Source organism: Ruditapes philippinarum, unplaced genomic scaffold, assembly GCF_026571515.1.
Source record: "Ruditapes philippinarum isolate M1 unplaced genomic scaffold, ASM2657151v2 ctg640_1_1_1_1, whole genome shotgun sequence".
In the NCBI taxonomy this organism is placed as follows: domain Eukaryota; kingdom Metazoa; phylum Mollusca; class Bivalvia; order Venerida; family Veneridae; genus Ruditapes; species Ruditapes philippinarum.
In genome coordinates, this window is record NW_026864289.1 from 188,939 (window position 1) to 212,644 (window position 23,706).

General features: G+C 33.2%; 2 protein-coding genes across 2 annotated transcripts; both read right to left on the reverse strand.

Moving 5' to 3' along the window:
* Positions 1-3,820: 3,820 nt before the first annotated feature.
* On the reverse strand, positions 3,821-4,429 carry LOC132725071 (heat shock 70 kDa protein 12B-like). The gene has a single exon (XM_060710063.1). It carries the CDS (start codon positions 4,427-4,429, stop codon positions 3,821-3,823), a length of 609 nt encoding a protein of 202 aa, XP_060566046.1.
* Positions 4,430-4,610: 181 nt separating this feature from the next.
* Positions 4,611-16,718, reverse strand: LOC132725072 (heat shock 70 kDa protein 12A-like). Its single transcript, XM_060710064.1, has 6 exons — positions 16,532-16,718; positions 8,999-9,070; positions 6,686-6,849; positions 6,172-6,393; positions 5,587-5,743; positions 4,611-4,915 (listed from the first exon to the last, which is right to left on the reverse strand). The coding sequence occupies exons 1-6, from the start codon at positions 16,716-16,718 to the stop codon at positions 4,611-4,613; spliced, it is 1,107 nt and encodes a 368-aa protein (XP_060566047.1).
* Positions 16,719-23,706: the final 6,988 nt, after the last annotated feature.

The window sequence follows — 23,706 nt, forward strand, 5'->3', positions numbered from 1 at the left end:
TTGGTTGATTTGCTACAATATAATGATAACATGTACTAGTAAGTTAAATAGATGCATTGTTCTTAAAAAAAAAAACATTTGCATGACGGAGAAACTAAATACAACATTTATACTTATATATTTTTAATTTATGTAAATGATATGCAGGCTGTTGTTAAAAATAAACTTCTTCTTTATGCAGATGATTCTGCTATTCTTGTTGCAGGTAAAAAAGGTCATCTATTGAAAAAACTACATTCTGTCAGTCAATGGTTAATTGACAATAAACTTTCCATTCACTTAGGCAAAACAGAGACAATATTATTTGGTTCTAAACATAGGTTAAAAACAAGTTCATCTTTTCATGTCAGTTGTAAAGGGACTGAAATACAGTCAACTTCTAATGTCAAATGTCTAGGTGCAATACTTGGTCAGTTTCTCTCCGGTGAAGCAATGGCAAGTCTATTATTAAAAAAGGCCAATGCAACAGGCACTTGGATATGCCATTCATCAGGACCTTATTACTGTGCCCAAATCAACGTACCGTGACGCCTTCAAGAACTGGATACATCGGCTAAATCTTTATATTTCTAGCCACGGGGAGTACTTCGAGGGCATGAGGGCATGAGCTGATTTGAAATTTGAAGTCCCCAGATAGAAATAGGCAATATATATCGAACTTCCCTCGTATTTCAAAACTCAATAAAAACGACAAAACAAAACAGAAAAAATATCCCTGTCTGGATTTGAAGCCCAGGAAGTAAATTAAAAAAACAACTGTTATACCTTCGCGTTAAGGTAGAAGACTTAAGGAGAAAACAAACACTATTTATATTGTGTTAACATGCCTTATACCTAATCAGGAACTTAGTTTCAAAGCCTTCTTTATAAATATTTCTAAAAACATTGAAAACCCTCAAAAAATATAAATATCATTTTGTATTTATGAATTATTATTTCGTTCTTACGCAATAATATTTCGTTTTTACGAAATAACATTTCGTTTTTACAAATTAATATTTCGTATTATCGAATAAATATTTTGTTATTACGAATTAATACTTTAATGTCACCTTAGGGGCTCCGTAATAAATTCCTACGTAGCCTTTCATTTTCTTATAGACAAAGCAGTGACATTTCATATTCTCATAAAGAAACTATAGCACTAAAATACGTGATTAATGGTGTATCACTAGCACAAGTGTTACTATACAACAAGAACTGTCGGAGGGACAGTATTGGCTCGACTATTCAAAAATTGTCACAAGGGTGTTTTATTGATTATAATAATGCTAATTACCTATGAATACATAAAATTGACCGAAAAGGTACAAAGGCTTGTTATTAAGATGTTTTATCAAGTAAATCACTGCTTTATTATTATGAATGCATAAAAATGTCCCCAAAAAGGCACAAACTCTTCAGTAGTTATGAAGATAACAGCTTACAACCAAAACTTTACCATGAATTTCTAAGTTGAAAAAGGGGAGAAAAATCAGCCTAAATGCAAGATAGAATTATGGATATTGGTCAGTGACCTACAATTATGATTCTAAATGCATATGTGTAGTTTTAAATCTTTAATAGTTATTGAGATATGTAAAACTTGCACGTAAACATTAACCAAGAGACTAAGTAGAAAAGGGAGATGAATCAGCCTAAATGCGAATAGAGCTATGGAACTTGGTTAGTGACATACAAATAATTCTGCAAATATTGAAGACAGAGTTATGCAATTTTCCAAACTGATGTACATTGTTACTATAAAAAAGTATTGTAAATGTCAATTGAATATCTCAAGCAATAATTGAGATATTTGACTTTACAAAAAACTTTAACCAAAATTTCTAAGTCAAAAAGGGGCATAATTCTGTAAATATTGTGGGCAGAGTTATCCAACTTGTCAATCTGATGTACATTCTAACTATAAATAAGAATTGTAAGTTTCAATTGAATATCTCAAGCAATAATTGAGATATTTGAATTTACAAAAAACTTTAACCAACGCAGACGCCGACGCTGACGCTTACAATGACGCCGACGCCGGGGCGACTTCAATAGCTCTCATATTCTCCTCATATTCTTGAATAGTCGAGCTAAAGCATACCCCTAACAACTGCAAGGTTGGACATTAATGTGGTTCCCAGTTTTTTACGACAGATACCGTGCATAATCAACTCATTTCATCATAATAGAATTTTTTGTCCTGTGTTTGGGAATGCGTTCATTAAATGCTGCCATTCCTTGTTGATCTTGTTTTCTATATTTTTTAAAAAAAGAATCTAATCCATTTAATATCAGCTAATTACACGACGGCAAGTTTAAGCGTTAAGAATGTTGTATGGCATAATAATTACACATCATTGGAAACTTAGTTAGAGTCAACTACTGCTGCATACAATTGCTTAATGAGCATTCAAGGAGAAAAGAAATATAGGAACATCAACTTCCTATGTTTAATAATATAACAATGCAACGGAACAAAAAAAATACAATAACAAAAAAACAAAACAGTTCATTTACTTTGCTTTACTATATACACCACTTTAAACAAAATATAACTGTTTAAAACAAACGTATAAATGCTTCAACACGGATTTTTAAATAGTTTGAGGGAATCATTGAATTCCTGTTTACAACAAAGCTCACTTGACAATTGTTTATGTCTTGTCTTAAGACGTATTGTTCTGTGATATTTCAATGAGTAATACATTTCAAAGGCTTTGGCTTTGTAAAGAACGTACCATTGTCTTATATTCGACTAAAATATTGTGTATATCAAGATTATTCATGACTATAATGACATTTGTTAGACAGAAAATATGATGTAACATGTCGAATGATCCACACTAATCATCGTACATATAAATAATAGATTTTCATGATCATCAAAACTACAATCTTTCAGAAATTTGAAGAACAGTGTGTTGTTTTACCATATGTTTTCATACAGATAAATTGTCGAACGACAAATACATAAATTACTATATATTTACAGTTTTGTTTGTATTAAACACATACTTTAAGTTTTTCTACTATTATTTACTTTTTACGTTTCGCCATTCAAATCTTAATACTTTTTTACATAATGACTGCTCTAACAGTTTGGGATATTTCTACATAATGTTTCCACTGAAGCTGCACATTAAAAAAAGTACTTTTCATTTTCATAACAAGGTTTGTTTTTATAATAATAATAACAAACAATAATCATAAAAACAATGATAAAATAAATAAAACTAAAACACAACAACAGCAATTACAACAACAGCATCCCCAATAAATTGAGATTTAGAAGTTTTGTTCTTTTAGAGAAACCTTTATTAATATATTGAAGCTATGTTGCGAAACAACTTCTTGCAACTTATAATAATCATTTTCAAGTCCGTTTCCTGGAATCAACCAGTACTGTTGTCATATGAAGAAACATGGTCGTGACCAGATAAGTGCTCGAACCCACAACCTTGGGTTGAGAGGCAGACACCTTAACCATTAGGCCACCGCTCCTCCTAGCAAAATTGTGTGTTGATTGTGGATATCAACAGCAATTCTTGAAAATTGACAGCTGTACATACTACAGTTACAGTTCTGGCTACAATTATAAACACCACACAATTATGCTAAAGGAGAAATAATGAAAATATAAAGGAATAAAAACAATTGTTACAGTTTTGTTTTCAATTTACAAATAAAGAGAAGAAAGTACGGATATTAAAACGCAAACGTAATATCTATATATACAGGAATCACACTCCTTTGCTATCCACTTAAAATGTATACATATTTTATCAGATGCAACATATAGGTTTTCATATACACACAAGCCATCACAGATTATATATCATATGTATGGCAAATAAAGATGTTTTGATATATAAGGCCGTTTCTTTATCCAAGCGAAGGAGTCGTTGCCTGTTTTTCTATCCTTTGCTTGAACAACTATTTCTGTTCCGCTGAATGTGAAGGCAACTAAAACCTCCCGATCCAATGCCCCGTCATGATCGTCTAAGTCAATCTGCAACGTACCAATATGAATACACCTCTCATCTGTGTAAATCGGGTTTAGTTTGTCTGATGCACACACAGAAAATGACATATGTTTCTGGGATTTATATTGAGGATTGTAGGTACGCCAAACTTGTGGTTCCCCAACTTTTACCTTTTGATCTACTTCGGCATGTTTGCTAAATACCTTCTGACATACCGAGCAATTGTCCGTAATGATACGTTTACTTGGTGCGTGACGTCCCTGTACGAACTTCTCAAATGTTTCAATTCCATATGTATATCTTAGAACACGTTCACTAACGACTTTTGGCATGTGGCCAAAAATGGTTGCTCCTTTCACAACGCAGCTTGAAGCTTCTTCGGGAACAATAACATCTAGTCCTTTAAATGCTGACTTAATGGCATTCTGTAAATCTAAAGACTCGGAAAATCCACCAACCATTAAAATTACCGATATATTTACATGCCTTGACGTCATGATATTTTTAACCGTGTCCACTGTTTTGTCGACAGATGTTTAAGACCACGATCTTGCAAGTTTTGGTGAAAGTGTCATTTTGTCCTTGACAATTTTAATGTCATTGGCATAGTCTGACCTTTTCAAAACCTCGGCTAATTTTTTGTTATTGACAAGGAAAAAAATGTGTAAGCGAGGGAGGAAGTTTCATTCTTAATGGCGAATCTGAAGATGTTGTTATCTTTCTTTTCTTGACCTCAAAGTCTCTGAAAACATGCCAAATATCAAGCCAGTCATCAGTGTGCTCCGGTTTAAACTCTTCGTAAACATCTCTTGAGACTAAAGTGACCAACAAACGCTCGAATTCTTTATCAACGATTGTGCCACCCCATCCATCTCCACTTGCTGCATGTATTTCCTTTATATTGTCATCATTATCTGCCTCATGTACTGTTATATCAATTGTTCCACCTTGAATTTTATAATATGAAAATTGCATGTCATAAAAGAAAATCTTTTTCGTTGATTCTGTCTTCTCAACTAGAGTGAGACAAAATGAAAAGGCGCACATATTAATGAAACAAAAATATTGATTTTCAAAAGCCTGACCTTTATTTGCAACATAATATCCTTTGCAGGAAACAAATTAAACAAGTAACTCTTGTAACATTATTTTAACATTTAGCATTCATTTTTACGATTTTTGTTCATTTTACACAACACTTATTTACTTCAACATTCACTTTAACATTTAGCATTAATTTTAATGATTTTTGTTCGTTTTAGACGACACTTATTTACTTCATCTTTAAACGTACCATTTGACATATCGACGTTTTTGAGATGTACAATTGGATAATGATCATGTCATTGCTTATTGGAATTCTTAAATCTTTGCAGCTATGAAAAACTGTATTGTGAAAATAAGCAATGAAAATGATTCTTACAAATGAAACAATGTTTGTCCTTTTGAATTACCGGTAGATGAGAAAAATTAACGCTTATGAATTACCTTTAAAGAAGGATAAAATATTTAATGGATTAAATTATTCAACGCTTTTCTAATAATGCCAAAATGTAATGTATGCTTGATAAAGCCGTTACCTTACCGGATTTGTAACAATATTTTTTTAATCACATACCCCTCGCATCAAGGACCAGATACTGTGTTCCGATTGATAACGATGAAATATTGACACCCGTATTTGATGTTGTAGCTTCTATTGGTAAGTCCCGACAGAACTTTGAGGCAGCTTCTGGTTCCAAAGCTGTTGTTAGTCTTTTTGTCTTGATTCCAGCCTTTAAAAAGTTTACAATCATGCTTTGAATTTAATACGACAGGGCATTCCCACTCTATCACCAGGGCGAAACAAGGCCACATTCCTAATACAAAAATAGCTTTTTTCAATTTTAAAAGCCAAAGGAATCTATCGCAACTTTTCTGACGAAGGGACAGGTTATTTGATTATCGTACATATGTCACAAAACTAAAGTGTTGCATATAAGGCAGAATTTTTTAAACTATTTTGATTAAGTGACATATAATTACTAATATGTGTCGTATTATCATAGTATCACTTAGTAATATTTGGCCTACAATGGTATAAAATATCTTGTTATAAAACATATGCTAGTATTTTAAATGAAACTGATCTTAAATAAAAAAAATCACAATTCAAACACATAACGCCTGTAAAATAATATCTAAAATATTAATATTTTATTACCATTACGGCAGCTTCCATCATAAACCGATTAGATCCATCTGTCCAAATAGCAGGCAGTGTTAATACCCAGTGAATATCATTCAATCTGACGTTTCCAATTTTTGTGCTGAGCAAAACATCTAGCAAGTCGTCTTTGAGAAATTTGATACTCATTGAAAACACGTCAATGGCTCGAAGCGGTCTGTTCATTGCGTCTTCTAGTGTTATGTTTCTATCTAGCTTCTATAATATAACAACAGGTTTACCTGAAAACTTTTATGTGATAAGAATGATGTATTAAATTTTTACACATCATAAACATATATATCACTTAAAACTAAAATGACTGAACGAAATTGGCTATCACCGTAGTGACTCTAAGCATTGACCCTAAAATAAGACGGTATTTTTATGTAATTTCCATAGATGGAGGATAATCATAACTAAAGTTGAAAAACTTTATTCGTTGTGTAGGCAGAAATGACAAGAAAATTCTTTTGATGTGTAGAATTACAGTGAAAAATATTTATAACACCTCTCCAAGCTTTATGTTTAACGACATCTTAAAACGCTCAAAATAAAAGTAATCCATATGCTTTTCATTGGCAACTAAATCTTGATATCTGTCTTCAGCTTCATACCCGGAAGCTTCGACTGTCTTTCCATCTTGCCCTATTAGAATACACGTGGGGGTCTTTTCTGTCATAAAACCGAAACGTTCATTATAGAAATCAGGTAAAGTATAATAGTTTGGTAAATTTCAGACATATTTAAGGTTCATGTTATAAAAAAGGACATCTTGCCAAATTTGTTTCAGAAATATCTTGGGATTACCTACATATTAACGAAGAGATTTTACCTATTTGATTTATCAATTTAACTCTTACTGTGTGAAACAACGGTGCATAAAGCTTGGCTATCCGACACGTGGCATTGCTTAGTTGACCTCTAAAAAGTTACATCATGAACCTGGGGAATGAAATTGCAACATCCTTGTGGTCACTTATATAAAATAAATAAATATTTCTAGAATTATCTACTGCTTAACCATTTAAGCAAAGAGCTTGACCTTTAGAAAATAATATGAAGTTAACTAAAAATTATATAAGCATTGACCTTAATGTAAAACATCCCATGTCCTTAGGGTCACATGCTTAATGTAGACTGATGTAAAGGAAACTCATCTTATCTTAGAAAACCGGAGCACATATATTTTGCATGTAGCATTGCCCAGTAGATCTTTACAAAAGTTTCAAAAATCATGCACAAGGATATAAACGCTCCAAACATTGAGTCATAAAGATAATTAAGATAAAACGTTTTACAGTACGGCGTGTATTGTCCACCTTAACGGCGGTGCTTTTATTGTTAATTTTATTCTGTTTTGATATGTGATCAATATTGCGGTGCTAAATCAATCTTCCAGTCTTTATTTTTCTTAATATTAACGAGTGACAACTCTTACTATTTGTTAAGAGTTGGAGGAAAAACACCATGTATTAAAAGAGTTTAGTTTTCGTTTTAAAGAAAGTAAAGTTCAATTAAGTCTGGTTATGCTTAATTCAAAACAAAATTGAAATAAAAAAATGAAAAATCTCAAAAGCGGCTTTCCTCATGAAATCGATTGCCCCAATTTCTTGAAATATTTCTGGTACACTAATTAAATAGTATTTATCACCTTCCTCAAATGGCTGACAAAGCATTTGAAAGTCAGTTTTGAAGAATTCTATAACAAGTGTGAATAATATCAGATGAACGTCGCTGGTCTAGGAAAGATTTTAAATATCACATATCAAAAGCACAGATCAACAATTTATTGTTATAGCCAATTAATGCATTCCTTTGGTCTAATATAATAATATTGAAATGCAGTACACCAATTTCATATCGACATCATTTGTCTTATACCTTTAACGATTAATTGAAATATACAAATTATAAGCATTTACACATTTTAGCAACAAAACAACAAGCTAATGGTTGATAATCCTTGCTTCAATGGCGTAAAATTACCTGACTGCGGCAAAGATTCCGTACGTATGGAAACATCGCATTTTAAATTGTTTATTTTGAAGTTTATTAAATGAATTACACATAAGATAAGATAAGGTAAATTTAATTCGAAAGTGTTTGAAGATATGCGCTTATAGTAAAACTCTTAAATTATTTCTTTGAATTAACAAGTACTAAGCAATGAGTATAAAGTTCAAAAGAAACATCGGCTTGTCCAAGCCGCTTATTTACAGTGTGTATAAGCTGAACGTTGCAAAACAATCTTGCTTTCATTAAAACAAAAGTGTTCCATCTTGGTCTGTCAAATATAATAAACATTTATTTTTAATACGCGGATACGAATTTTTTTATTTCATAATTATAATTATTTACACATAAGACTTGTATTTAAAGCAAATTTATATTACAAAGGCTCTTAAAAACCAGAAAAAAAGTTGTTTAATACAAAACACAACACAAAATACGGTACCTCCGTGAATGATTTCATCAACTTTAACGAAATGTCTTTGAAGAAATAAAACTGATTGTGTTTGTTTTCCAGTTTAAGTTCATCATATAGACTTTCCGCTTCGTATCCATAACCATGTAAGGTTTTGCCATCCGGTTCATTGATAACATTCATAGGCGTTGAGATTGATGCGAAAATGATCACCTCTTAACCATGTCTTGCAATTTATTCTTATCGAATCTTCAATGTAATTGACTTTAGTACAGAATGCCAGTCTTGATGTCTCCATATTGAACTCTATTGCAACTGCAATATTTACCTGGAAATAGCAGACACACACTACACATATAGTGTAGAGTTATTCAAGTTAATAATATGCACACTTACCTTGAGACTGACACTTTGGCATAAAGGAGCATTTGGCCGACTCTTGACAAACATGCTTTGTGATATAGGCAGCTATAAAACACAAGATGAGGCATAATTTTCTATAGAATGACAAAATATACACTCAAACAAGCAAAATATATACGAAATGTGTCTTTTTATGTTTGTAAAGATCCTTGTTGATCTTTTATTTCAGTTTGAATGTGTATCCGTTTTTTTAGGAAATGTATATTTTCAACTGTTTGTTTGCTTCCTTACACGAATGCTATAAAACTGTTCTGAAGCGTTATTTCACTAACAAAACAAAATCTGGTATATTGGGAACTAATACCTGCACTCCAGTTCAACACTGTCCCCAAAAGCCATGGGTTTTAATCAAATTGCATGAGGTTTGAAATAAAAGATCAACAAGGATCTTCACAAACATGAAAAGGCAAATTTAGTATTAGTTGCCCGCACTCCAGAGTATGCCCATTGATTGGCTCATTTTTCTTGGGTTTAAATATTGTAACGACAGATAAAGTAAAAGCGATAGAAATATCATTTTCAAATGCTCTGGGTGTCATATTGTGACAACAGGGAAGGTGTTTTTACTTTTTTTAATTATGATTCAAAAGAGAAGGACAACAAAATACTCTGCAATCTGATTTATACCCGGGGCCTACGCTCCCTCGTACAAATCAGATAGACTCGTGTTTCGATCCCCTTTTATAATACTTATGTTTTTAGCACCATGCAACTTGATTTAAACCCATGTATTTATCTGGAAATGTTTGAAATTCTTCGAAACTCATTTCACGACGCCAATTTTCTCGCAATGCATTGTGTTATTGTGGTTTGTTACCAAGCGCAAGCGAATATGCTCCAGAGAAAATTCATTCATTTAACAAAAATGATGAAAAACCTTGAAATTGCCCAAAATCTAGTTTTTCCATGTTAACATGTGGCCTTTTACCTAATTTTGGAGATTTTTTTTGTGGCATTATTTTTTAGTAACCCTATACCTCATGAGCATATTGTGAAAAATAGTCGTTTTCATTGAAAAGCCTCTTGTTACAAGTTCAAACTGCTATGAAACTACGAAAAATGCTTCAATACTGATGAAACATGGCACAAATGTTGACTGGACCATATCTTCTGTAACAGCATGCTCAATCCTAAATTTCCTGTTACCAAGACAACGGGGGGGGGCGTCTCAAAATTGCCAAAGAATTAACATTTTTCATTGTTTTTTTCCATCAAAACTGATTTTATAAAGTGCTGCAACTTCTCAATGTATTAAAATAGAGTCAAAGGCTTTTCAGCGTTGGTTACACGTAACCTAACGATCAATGGATTGAGATAGAGTAAAAGTTTTTCTAGCGTTTGTTACACGGAACCTTACGATCGACCTGAGACCATTTTTAGCCTGGTATATGTCCAAAATTCCCTTGGCAAAGAGGGGAGCTGCACCCTTCAAACCCCGAAACAGAAAGGGGCACATCCCCCTTATGGCAACTCTTTTTTGTACCTTTTTTGATAGGGTGCGGCGCCGAAAAAGTTATCACTTTTTTATCAACATTTAAACCTATATAAGGTACCTAACACAGTTGTAAGGTTTCTTCTTTTAACCAGTATTAAAAATTTTCCTCTAGATGGCCATATTTTCTTATAAACCAATCTCTGTAATTCTTTTAAGATTGCACTTAATTTTATTGGTGATCAACCATTCGTTGGGTGCACTTTGTATGAAAGCAGACTATTTTTAGGTGCATTTACCTACAACTATTTTATTATGTGATCAGTCATCTTTTTGCGTTTGCAGATTTTGTAAAAATAGACAGAGACTTCAGTTTTCGGGGAGTCTTTAGTCAGAAACTAAACCGTGAAGCTACGCTCTGGTAATTTTCTAAATTGTCTAAATAAACGTAGGGCTAAGCTAAAAGTTAGCAGGGTATTTTATCTCGATTGACATAATTATTTACTTTGGGTTTTGATAAGCTATTCAATTATTACAAGTTTTTACTCATTTTCCATAAATTTCGATATAGTATTAGATATGTAGTTTTATAACTGCATATATATTGATTGAAGATAACAACGTCATGTGCCTTGATCGTGACGTGACAATATTTAAAGATAAAGTTTGGGCTATTAATTGTTTAAAGAATCATCCTAGGATTATGTCAAAATTTCTTATCCGTACTTGGCTCAATTAAGATTCAAAATCAAAATAAAATGCTGTTGAAATGGTCATTTACACTACCTTACGAAAACTATACATCGAACAGAACCTTCTTTACATTACAAGAAAACCAACAACCCTCTCTCCCGTTCTCCATTTTCAATCTAAAAGTAACAAGAGCCACCGCCGGGCGGGGGCAACGCTCGACTTTTTACTTTTTCTAAACGCAAACATAGAAAGGTTTGAACATATCTTAACGTTTCCTTTTTATAAATTTAGTTGGTCTGTCTTGTCACATTAGTTTTGTTTATATATTTTGTATATATATATATATGAATAGAAACATTACGCAATTTCTAAAAATAGCAACATTACGCAAAAAATAGCAACATGACGCAATTTCTAAAAATAGAAACAATGACGCAATTTCTAAAAATAGAAACAATGACGCAATTTCTAAAAATAGACTCAATGACGCAATTTCTAAAAATAGCAACAATGACGCAATTTCTAAAAATAGAAACAATGACGCAATTTCTAAAAATAGCAACAATGACGCAATTTCTAAAAATAGAAACAATGACGCAATTTCTATAAATAGCAACAATGACGCAATTTCTATAAATAGCAACAATGACGCAATTTCTAAAAATAGCAACAATGACGCAATTTCTAAAAATAGCAACAATGACGCAATTTCTAAAAATAGAAACTATGACGCAATTTCTAAAAATAGAAACTATGACGCAATTTCTATAAATAGAAACTATGACGTAATTTCTAAAAATAGCAACAATCCCTTCAATAATAGCAAAGTTACAGTCAGTTACCGCCAAAACAATGAAAATTTCAATAATTTGACCTTCAAAGACAATGTCATTAATGAGTGAAGGTCAAGGTCTTCCGGTATATTTTTAACAGTTATCTTTGAAGATTATTATGTTCAAGTTTCAAGACAATCCATTCAAAAATAACAAAGTTACAGCCAATAATAGCCAAAAAAATGAAAATTTCAATAATTTGACCTTCAAAGTCAAGGTCATTTATAAGTGAAGGTCAAGGTCTGTCTAGTTATTTTTAAGGGATATCCCTGAAGATAATTATGTTCAAGTTTGAAGACAATCCATTCAAAAATAACAAAGTTATAGCCAATAATAGCCAAAAAAATGAAAATTTCAATAATTTGACCTTCAAAGTCAAGGTCAGTTATGAGTGAAGGTCAAGGTCTGGCGGGTTATTTTTAAGGGATATCCTTGAAGATTATTATGTGCAAGTTTGAAGACAATCCATTCAAAAATAACAAAGTTACAGCCAATAACAGCATGAACAAGCAAAAATTGGACTTTTAACCTTGAAGGTCAAGGTCATTTATTGATGAAGGTCAAGGTTAGTGTGGTCTACTGAAAGGTCTTGTCCCAAGGGTTGTTGTGGTCAAGTATGAAGACAATACACCAAGAAATAAAAAAGTTATGATCCAGGTACAAGTTTGCGGACGGGAACGGCAACGGCAATGGCAACGGCAACGGCAACGCCGACCTGACTATAACAATACCTCTACTTTTTTTTCAAAAAAAAAAAAAAGTCGAGCTAAAAATGAACCGTTTTATGTTTATATAAACAGTCAAATGATATCAAAACATGACGATGTTGTATATGTCCTTAAAGGATATAGATTAATGTATCGATTTCTTTATAACAAAGGGATTTCCAGTGAGTTTTTTTGAAATGACTAAATAAAAAGTTTACAACACTTTTTTATAATTTATGGTCGAGTTTTAGAATGTCTCAGTTATTTAACTGACACGAATATTGAATGAAAACAGAATAAGTTTACTGGGACAAATATTATTTTTCTACCAGTTACGCCTTGGCAATCGGACCGCATATCGTTATTTCAGAGTTCACAAAGTGATATTTCTATGAAATGTAAAATTACAATTATTCGATTATTACTAAGTTTTTTTTTTCAATTAAATTTTGAATTGAATTCCAATTCAATGTTTCTACTTATTTCACTTAGATCATGCAATCATGACAACATGAGGTAATAACACATATTATTCTAGATGAGATTTCAAGTCTAAACTGTATCATTATGACATGACATATAAATTTTTAACATACATATTGCGGGGGAGTCAATATTACAGTAAATACTTGTCAATGAATAGTTTTCTCAACAACAATACATTTATAAAATTTTTTACTCAGTTGAATTTTAATATAATTTCTTTAATAAATAAACAAAGATTGTTTTGTAATCTGGAAGGTTAACATCATGTTCATAAGTAGATGAATAGAATATATATTTTGTTTCTTCAAATAGTTAGGTTTCAAACAACATTTCTTGCTGTTAAAAAACATGAACACTCAACAATATAATGAAATTCATCACCAATGTATCTGACAAATAATGTAAGTTTCTGTTAAAAGAAAAATAAAGAAAGCAATATAGCATTATGTACGTCAAATAATAATGGACAGTATTCAAGGGCGTAGTGTCAACAAGTGATTTAAACAAGTGATTTAAATACATTTGACGAACACACATAATTATCTACGGTGCTAACATTTTTGCAAGTCAACCGACCGGAGAAGATATCCCTTTTTCTACCATTTATATGTATATATGATGCGACGTGCGCGCGGGTGGGGCAAAGACTAAGTCTAAATATTCATATAAGGGGCCGACTATACTGGACTAATTTAATTATTTCTTGGCGTAGTCAGGCGTTGATATCTCCCTGGTAGCGGGTAGACTAAAGACTCTCCCCTGGTAGCTGGTGAGCGCACGTCACGATCGACCGAGCCGACCAGAAAATAACAAAAGTTATTTGATTCTCAACAAGTAAATTTATTTAAGGAGCGAATAACAATTAATAGAATTAGAGAAAAACTTAACAAATATTTAACTATTTAACAGTATCTTAACTTCCTAAGCTGTCAGACCTCGACAAAAATGGCAAAGTGTGAAAATTTAATAAAAGCTCTTAAATTTAATTTCCTACAAAAATTTATTATGGAAAAATTTACTTAATAATGATGCCAGAAAGTTCTTAGTACCTAAATTTCTGAAGAAACCTGAAGAAATTATCAAAATAATTATTTAAATTCTGAGAGTAATCAGAGCGTGGCTGCTCTCTAGGAAACCTGGATCGCAACTGAAGTTTAGCGTTGATTTGACCCGGGGCATGCGCAGATGGTCCCTTTGACCCGATGCTGGGCATGCGCCGTTAGTAACACTGACCCGGTGAAAAAGGGGTCCGCAGAAAATTTACGATCCGCATAATGAGTTATGACCCGACACGGAGCATGCGCACTTGCAAAGAAGATGACTACACGAAAACAGCTGAGCGGAGAAATCTGGAAAATAACTTAAAAATAAACAATAATACAAAATGTCAGCTGTAAGGAACGATGGAGGAATGTGACAAAGGATAAACTTAAACAGTATGTATCAAAAATCTCAAGGTCTGACGCTGAAATACAACGATATATACGATAGAAAATAACAACATAAAAAGTCACATGTTGCAATGCGGACATGTACATTAATTAAATACATGTGATAATGATTACGAGTTTTGCAATGTTTCAGGTTGAATTGACATGATAATATTATGTTAATATAACATATATATAAGATGTTTATAAGTATTTGAACATGTCAATATTACAAAATAAATATAGTTAATTATTGCAATTTTTATCATTTATTTAAATAAAAGTCATCTTCACTATTTTAACAATTGTCATTGTAAAATATTACATGCCGTGACGATGACGTCACAATATTATTATACTTTAAAAAATCAATTAACTTGTTTCCAAAATTATAAACATGTCCATTTTGGTTATTTCGTCTGAGACATACATTTGCATCATGGAAGCAATTCATAATTGACTGTATACAATAGTATACCATACAGAATATTATCCAGTCCATTTTCATGGAGTATATCAAAATCTAAATCTGTATAGTCATGTTATCAGTTAGTTCTACTATCACCAAAAATACAAAGGTGTGTATATATTTTCAAAAAAAAAACAAAACAACCTAATATCGTCTTGTATTTCAGAAAAAAAGTGTCATCAATCTGATACTCTGAATTTTCAGGTTGCACATGTACTACCCAAAATAAAATATCACATGTTTATGATAATGTTGTATTAGCAAAACCATATTTACTTGTTTACTTTAACCCTCTATGACATGAACAAATGATACAGCTAATCCAATTCGCCTGACTTCCCTTTTGATATCTCTTTTCTCTATGTTTCACGTAAACATCATAGTTTTCAAAAAATACAGTATCTCCCTAAACAAATATCATCAAAACAAAAATCATCACTCTGTTGTTTCACATGGTAATAGCTGTTAATATTTTCTGTAGATATATTACATACAAAAGTCTCTCCCTGGCTGTCTTATTATGCATTGTTCGACTGCATGGCTGACTGAGCAAAGTATTGTTATATGTAGGTTGATTTTCGAACTATACAGAGGAGAGTTAAACTTCGTTCGATCGAACTCGCATCGCTCGAATACCTCCCTTCGCTCTAACTCATCGCTCAGTCCCGGCAAAATTCCTATATCACATATATTGTTCTACCTCGGATCGCTCGAACTCCCGAACCTGTTCTTCAGTCCCTTCCACAGAAATATAGTTAACGTCAAACATTTTCGGTCGAACACAAAGAGACAGTTGACATGTTCTGAATAAGTGACAGTCGGTGACATATGCTTTAACACCTCGTGATCGTGATAAAGGCAATGAAGGTTAATTGATATAGAATGAGAGGTGTAATACCCGATCTGTTTGTTATGATAATATTGTATATTTGCCGTCTTTGAAACAATAAAAAATTGGACACGTTAAAAAAGTGAAACGTGCAAGAGTCAATTTACTCGGACGGCTTTAATTACTTTCGTGGTTCATGTAACATGAATTGTAACCGTGTTATCTACATGTATTTATAGAATCATACTTACACGTGTGTTTATTTTAGTGAATAACTACAAATAGATGCAGCTGTATAATGTTTTTTTTTGTGATATTTTATTAATTCATTGTTTAAAATTAATTTATCCCATAATAAACATATAAGTATGTTTTGAATATTATTCAGCAACTTTGGAAAAAAAATTGCGCAATCAAACTCAACCAAATATAATATGCATGAATATAAATAGATTAATACAGTGTACCGTTAATACTCATTTGTAAACACTGGGATAATAATTCTAAATATTTACAATAAATGACGTTTTCGACGAACCTGACTTACTATCAAACTATTACGTTGACGTATTAATCATTCGAGTGATCTCTTGTTTAACGCTTCTTCAAATGGAGAGTTTGCTTTACGCATATTTCTCACAGGTGACTGTTCACATGAATCGCAATTCATTAACGACGCAAATATATCAGCGGTTGCAAAGTTGATTGTTGTACGAGAACATTGTCTTGGTCTGCTTATTCTCTCGGTAACACGTTGGCTATTTCCGTTAAAATTGGAGCGAACAGGATCTGTAAGATGGCCATAAAATCTCATGTTGACATATAATTTGTCTCAGAAAATAAAGCACTTGTTGTTGTTTTTGTTTTGTATATTGGAAAGAGCTCACGTCTGCGTGTCCCGATTTCTTTGGGCTGTTGTTCGTTTATATATTTGTACCTTTCTTTTTCATGTTTAATTTAACCCCGGCTGATTTTATAGCTGCCCTATCATTTGTGTTCAGAAATTTTGCAACGATTGGTTCGTTCATATTTCTGTCGGCGCCCCCAATTCTGTTAACATATTTGAACTGAACATAGACAGTAAATTTTCACCGTTTGTTTCTTTTAAACCTATAAAAACGAGATTATCACGCATACTGTTAAATCTAAAATTTAAAACATGTTCATTTTGTTGTAAATTTATTGTGTTCAATTGTTGCACTTCAGTTTTAAAATATTTGGCTTCTCTTTGAAGGGCAATTTAAGAGGTGTCACATTAAATATGGTAAACAAGATCAACAAGGAAAGGCGGCGTTTAATGAACACAACCTCCATATGACCAGCAACAAGAACTAGTGGCAAGGAGCCCAGGCGGACCCCAAACAAAAACAGGACAGGGCACAAGCCAGCATGGACAGTTTAATCACTAAATGATAAATAATTAGTTACTGATATGTAATTAATAGAAAACAAATAAATGATTGAACAGGCTTGTGTTCATTGAAGTTATCTGATAGGTCACTTACAGTCTGACAAAACGTTTCCATGTCGTTTTTAAGCTTTCATTTGATGATTTGCTGTATTTTTCTTCATTTCGACGGTGCGATATATCGTTTAATATGGACACACTATTCTCTATTGATCGTTAACGTGAATCAATTTTGTTGACACGTTCTATTAATTTGCTTTGCGTGTTAGAGATAGTTGCAGTTGACCGAAATGAAGCTGCCTGCAGATGGTGATAAGTCTGCAACCCTTGATACGGGGGTAGCGGGAAAGGGTGGAATAAAGAACGGGCACCTGTATTGTCCATTCGGAATGTACTCGGATGGTTGGTTATTCATAGGTTTATAGCATGGCGATAAATGATATCTGGATGTAACACTTGCCCGTTTGAGCTTCTATCATCTTTGTTACTTTTGCGGAGTACCCCACCTTTTTGATCTTGTTTATCATATTTTTGTACATGTATACACGTATAATGATTTATCCTTCTTTTATAGAAAATTCTTGCACAAATTAAAAAATCTGCCATATTCCCAAGCCTCATTTTTGAGGATTTTCTTGAAGATTTGTAATCTGTTATCAATCTGTGAATTTGAGATCATTCATTAATTCAAATTAGTCATAAAGTTAATGAGGGATAATTTAGATTTTTTTTTTGAAAATTATTATACAATATTCACGATATAACAGTATTAATATAATAATAATAATAATATTAATAATTACCCTTTAACGAGAAAAAATAGTGCAACACACCAGAAAGAACAAAGAAAAAAATACAAAGAAAACGACAATAACATACACGACAGTACCGTTTAAGGTTTGATTAATAAAATTAAACTTATAATACATTTAATATAACGATTTTCAGCACAATAAAATACATTTTTTTCTTTCGACGAAATGTCTTGCACTGGACCAACAGAATAGGCGCGAATTCGCTTTGCGCCATATTTGACCGGAATATCCAAATTGCCATAAAAATTATACGAGAAAAAAAACAAAACTTTATTATTCTTGTTGGTGATTTTCTTGTTGCCCTGTCTTCCTTTAGGACATTGAGTACTTTTTTATGGTCATTGGGTTTTCTTTTATATGTTTCTATATAATCATTTTGGTGTTTACTTATTACACTCATTCTTAACTCTAGTTATTTTAGCAACCTTTACCTTGACCTTGACCCTAGGGAGTTCAAATGCGAAAACAACCAGGGTCTTCATAAAAGCTTGTTATATACCAAGTTTGATGCTAACTCTAGTTTTTGTTAGGAAACCATTATCTATTCCAGCGGGTCAAAATATAATACCAACCTGGGTCTTTATACAAGCTTACCGACCGACCGACCGACAAGCTGACTCCTATATACCCCCCTTAACTTCGCTAGTGGGTTCTAAATTCAAAATTTCACCATTTTTGTGTTTAAATGTTGAATTCTGCTTAAGCCGGTGCTAGGGGGCGTGGACGGTAACTTGCACTTTCCAGTACCGTCCATGAACAGGCTCAATCAAAACGAGCCTGCAACATTTTACAATTTTGCCGTGTTTGGCTTTATTTAAGGATTTTGTTTTTCTCTCTCTATTGCTTGGTATAAACCAAATTTGATTACAATATATCGTTCCTAACTTAAGTTATCGTTCAGAAACCATTTTTCTATTTTTAGTAATGGTGACCTTGACCTTGACCCCAATAGGTCCAAATGCAATTCCGCATAAGTTTGCTGTATACCTAGTTTGATTACAATATCTCATTCCTATCTTTTGTAATTCTCCGGAAACCTTATTTATATAACAGTCACGTTGACCTTGACCCCAGGGGGTTTAAATGCATTACCAAGCTTGGTTTCCACATAAATTGCTATATACCAAACAATATGATAAACAAGATCATCAAGGAAAGGCGGCGTTCAATGAACACAGCCCCCACCCGGCCCAGTAACAAGGGTCAGTGGCAAGGAGCCCAGGAGGACCCAAAACAAAAACAGGGAAGGGCATAAGGCAGAGTACGGGCAGGCAAACCACTACCTTAGAATAAATAATTAGAAACTAATCAGGAACTAAAAGAAAACAAACAAGAGCCACCGCCGAGCGGGGACAACGCTCGACTTTTTACTTTTTCTAAACGCAAACAAAGAAAGGTTTGAACATATCTTAACGTTTTCTTTTTATAAATCTAGTTGGTCTGTCTTGTCACATTAGTTTTGTTTATATATTTTGTATATATATATGAATAGAAACATTACGCAATTTCTAAAAAATAGAAACAATGACGCAATTGCTAAAAATAGCAACTATGACGCAATTTCTAAAAATAGAAACTATGACGCAATCGCTTAAAATAGCAACAATGACGCAATTTCTAAAAATAGAAACTATGACGCAATTGCTATAAAAATAGCAACAATGACGCACTTTCTAAAAATAGCAACAATGACGCAATTTTTAAAAATAGCAACTATGACGCAATTTCTAAAAATAGAAACTATGACGCAATTGCTAAAAATAGCAACAATGACGCAATTTCTAAAAATAGCAACTATGACGCAATTTCTAAAAATAGAAACTGACGCAATTTCTAAAAAAAAAGCAACAATGACGCAATTTCTAAAAATAGCAACAATGATGCAATTTCTAAAATTAGAAACTATGATGCAACTTCTAAAAATAGCAACAATGACGCAATTTCTATAAAAAGAAACAATGACGTAATTTATAAAAATAGAAACAATGACGCAATTTCTAAAAATAGCAACAATGACGCAATTTCCAAAAATAGAAACTATGACGCAATTTCCAAAAATAGAAACTATGACGCAATTCTTAAAATTAGAAACTATGACGCAATTTCTAAAAATAGAAACAATGACGCAATTTCTAAAAATAGCAACAATGACGCAATTTCTAAAAATAGAAACTATGACGCAATTTCTAAAAATAGCAACAATGACGCAATTTCTAAAAAGAGACACAATGACGCAATTTCTATGAATAGAAACAATAACGCAATTTCTAAAAATAGAAAACAATGACGCAATTTCTAAAAATAGCAACAATGACGCAATTTCTAAAAATAGAAACTATGACGCAATTTCTAAAAATAGAAACAATGACGAAATTTCTAAAAATAGAAACAATGCCGCAATTTCTAAAAATAGCAACAATGACGAATTTCTAAAATTAGAAACTATGAGGCAATTTATAAAAATAGAAACAATGACGCAATTTCTAAAAATAGCAACAATGACGCAATTCTATAAATAGAAACAATGACGCAATTCTTATTGTTGTTGTTATTGTTGTTGTAAATATATATATATATATCATTATGGTCATTTAATGCACAAATCTGAGAAAATTCAGTAATTAAACCTTCAAGGTCAAGGTCATTAAAGAGCCCAACAAATTTGGGTTTGATAAACAACGAGGTCTGGTCCTTAAGAATGTTCTGTTATAATATGAAGTTGATCCCTTCAATAATAGCAAAGTGACAGTCAGTTACCGCCAAAACAATGAAAATTTCAATAATTTGACCTTCAAAGACAATGTCATTAATGAGTGAAGGTCAAGGTCTGACGGGTTATTTTTAACAGTTATCTTTGAAGATTATTATGTTCAAGTTTCAAGACAATCCATTCAAAAATAACAAAGTCGCAGCCAATAATAGCCAAAAAAATGAAAATTTCAATAATTTGACCTTCAAAGTCAAGGTCATTTATGAGTGAAGGTCAAGGTCTGACGGGTTATTTTTAAGGGATATCCTTGAAGATTATTATGTTCAAGTTTGAAGACAATCCATTCAAAAATAACAAAGTTACAGCCAAAAACAGCATGAACAAGCAAAAATTGGACTTTTAAGCTTGAAGGTCATTTATGGATGAAGGTCAAAGTTAGTGTGGTCTACTGAAAGGTCTTGTCCCAAGGGTTGTTGTGGCCAAGTATGAAGACAATACACCAAGAAATAAAAAAGTTATGATCCAGGTACAAGTTTGCGGACGGGAATGGCAACGGCAACGCCGACCTGACTATAACAATACCTCTACTTTTTTTTTCAAAAAAAAAGTCGAGGTAATAAATGATTGAATATTAGGCCCATAAAGTCAAAAGGTACAGGGGAAGGCATGAGACCCGGGGAGGGGGGGATAGAAATAGAATAAATACGAAATAGGGGCAAAGGGGAAGATACTTACCGTAGACAAAAAAACAACAAGAGACCAAAAAGTGTCACCGAAACGGTATCAAACAACATATACAAACATCTGAGGAACACAGAGGGGTGCCGCCTTGGAACGGTAAGCAGCATAAATACTGCTGGGGAGTTTAAACTGGTTAATGGTGCACCAAGTTTTATTAGACTACCTCATTCCAAACTCTTGTTATCGTCCGGAAACCATGATGTGGACCGACCGACCAACGGACCGGCAGACAAGCTGACTACTATATACCCCCTTAACTTCGTAAGTGGGTTTAAAATAAGGTATTACCAAAACCTGATATAAATGTTGTCTTAAGAAATAAAAGTATCACGTGCTCTAAAAGTAGTACAATTAATTAAAGAATACAACTTGGACGAGAAAACAATTGCCAAACTGTGCGTACAAAACAGTGACCTCAAGCAAAAATGTCACCAAAACAGTATGAAACAACTTAAGACATACGTCTGAGGAACACTGGGGGCGCAGTCTTGGAACGGTCAGCAGCATAATAATAACTGCTGGAGAGTTTAAACCGGTTAATGGTGCACCAAGTTTTATTAGACTCGCTCTTAGTCCCACTATGTTCCTATAAACGAGACAGTGTAAATAAAATGAATCCCCGCCAAGTGAAATTCTAACAGTTGTTATGGTTACAAAAGGTTAAATAAGTAAAACACCAAAATGATCATGTAGAAACATATAAAAGCAAACCCAATGACCATAACAAAAGTACTCAATGTCCTAAAGGAAGACAGAGCAACAAGAAAATCACCTACAAGGGCCCGACGAAGCAAGGCAGAAGACGAACATTAAGACAATTCAGTCCCAAAGGGCTTTAAGAACTGTCCATCATAAAGCCACAATGCTGGTACAACAAGTACACGAATACTTGAATACGACAAGATTTGAAATAAAATCAAGAAAATAAAAATACACATGTATTTATACATGCGAAATAACCACAATCCAAAATGCGTAAAACTGGCAAGTATATCAGAATGAAATATATTGACAACAATCTTTCAGACATTATAGTCCGATATGAATTTACACATGCAGTATCCTTTTTTATTTTATTTTGGCTCATCTGATCTATTGTAGCAAGATGCATATAATGATTTCATTGACCTTCACTCCCTAGGAATGTATACTGTAAATCAATCAGAGACTTATGCCTAGGTCACAAATAAAATGGCTGTCCCCCGATTTAACAATTTTTAGAACATCTGCGGATTTGACGATTTCGCGAACGCCGGGTGATCTTAAATCTGATAACTTGCATGGTCAAGAATGAAACTGTCGCTGGGCAATTTTTTTGGCCGAATTGATATAACAGAAAGCATTAAAAGACCGGGCGGTCGCCACCAAATGACTGGACGGAGTCTATGCGGTTTCTAAATGTATTAGGCGGTCAACCCGTGGGCACCGGGCGGTAAAGGCTTGGCATTTTATAGTTTTCTTTTAAAAAGCAGTCAGTGGTCAATATGTCAGCAAAGACGACAGTTGATAGAGATGAAGGCCAAGCAAATAATGCAACAATTGTAGTTTGCCATTTCCTTAATGATAATCCGCGTATATGTTCTTGATCGACCATAAAGGCCATGTTAAATCCAAAGTTATTCACAGATACATTTTAGGCAACTACAAAAACTCAAGCCGCAATTACAACAAACTCAAGTCGTGCGATCGCCGTATGTCAAAACGATAATCGCCAGGTGATACTCGTTCGCCGTCTGGTGTCTTTTCGGGTGCCAGACGGGCCCCGGCAATGTCCAACCGGATACCTTTAAAATCGGACAGTTTTTTTTGTATCTACTTAACAGGCCCGTGTTCTCCTGCATTCTAAAGACGGCGCTTCATAGCATCTCTCAGCCGGTTAGGTGGAACGGCTTTTCAGATATTTGTTAAAATCGGCGTTAAAATTCAGAACAAAAAACAAAATTCTGGAAACAAAGTGATCCCTCAGAAGCATTAATCACAACAAAATAACATAAGAATTGCAGACTCGGTTTGATTGAGTCTGTACATGAGGGATAATGAATAAGTGCAACATCCCTCACGCCCCCTAGCACCGGCTTGAGCGGTACTCAATTCTCAACACTTTATAGTGTTGGCATCAATGATCCTG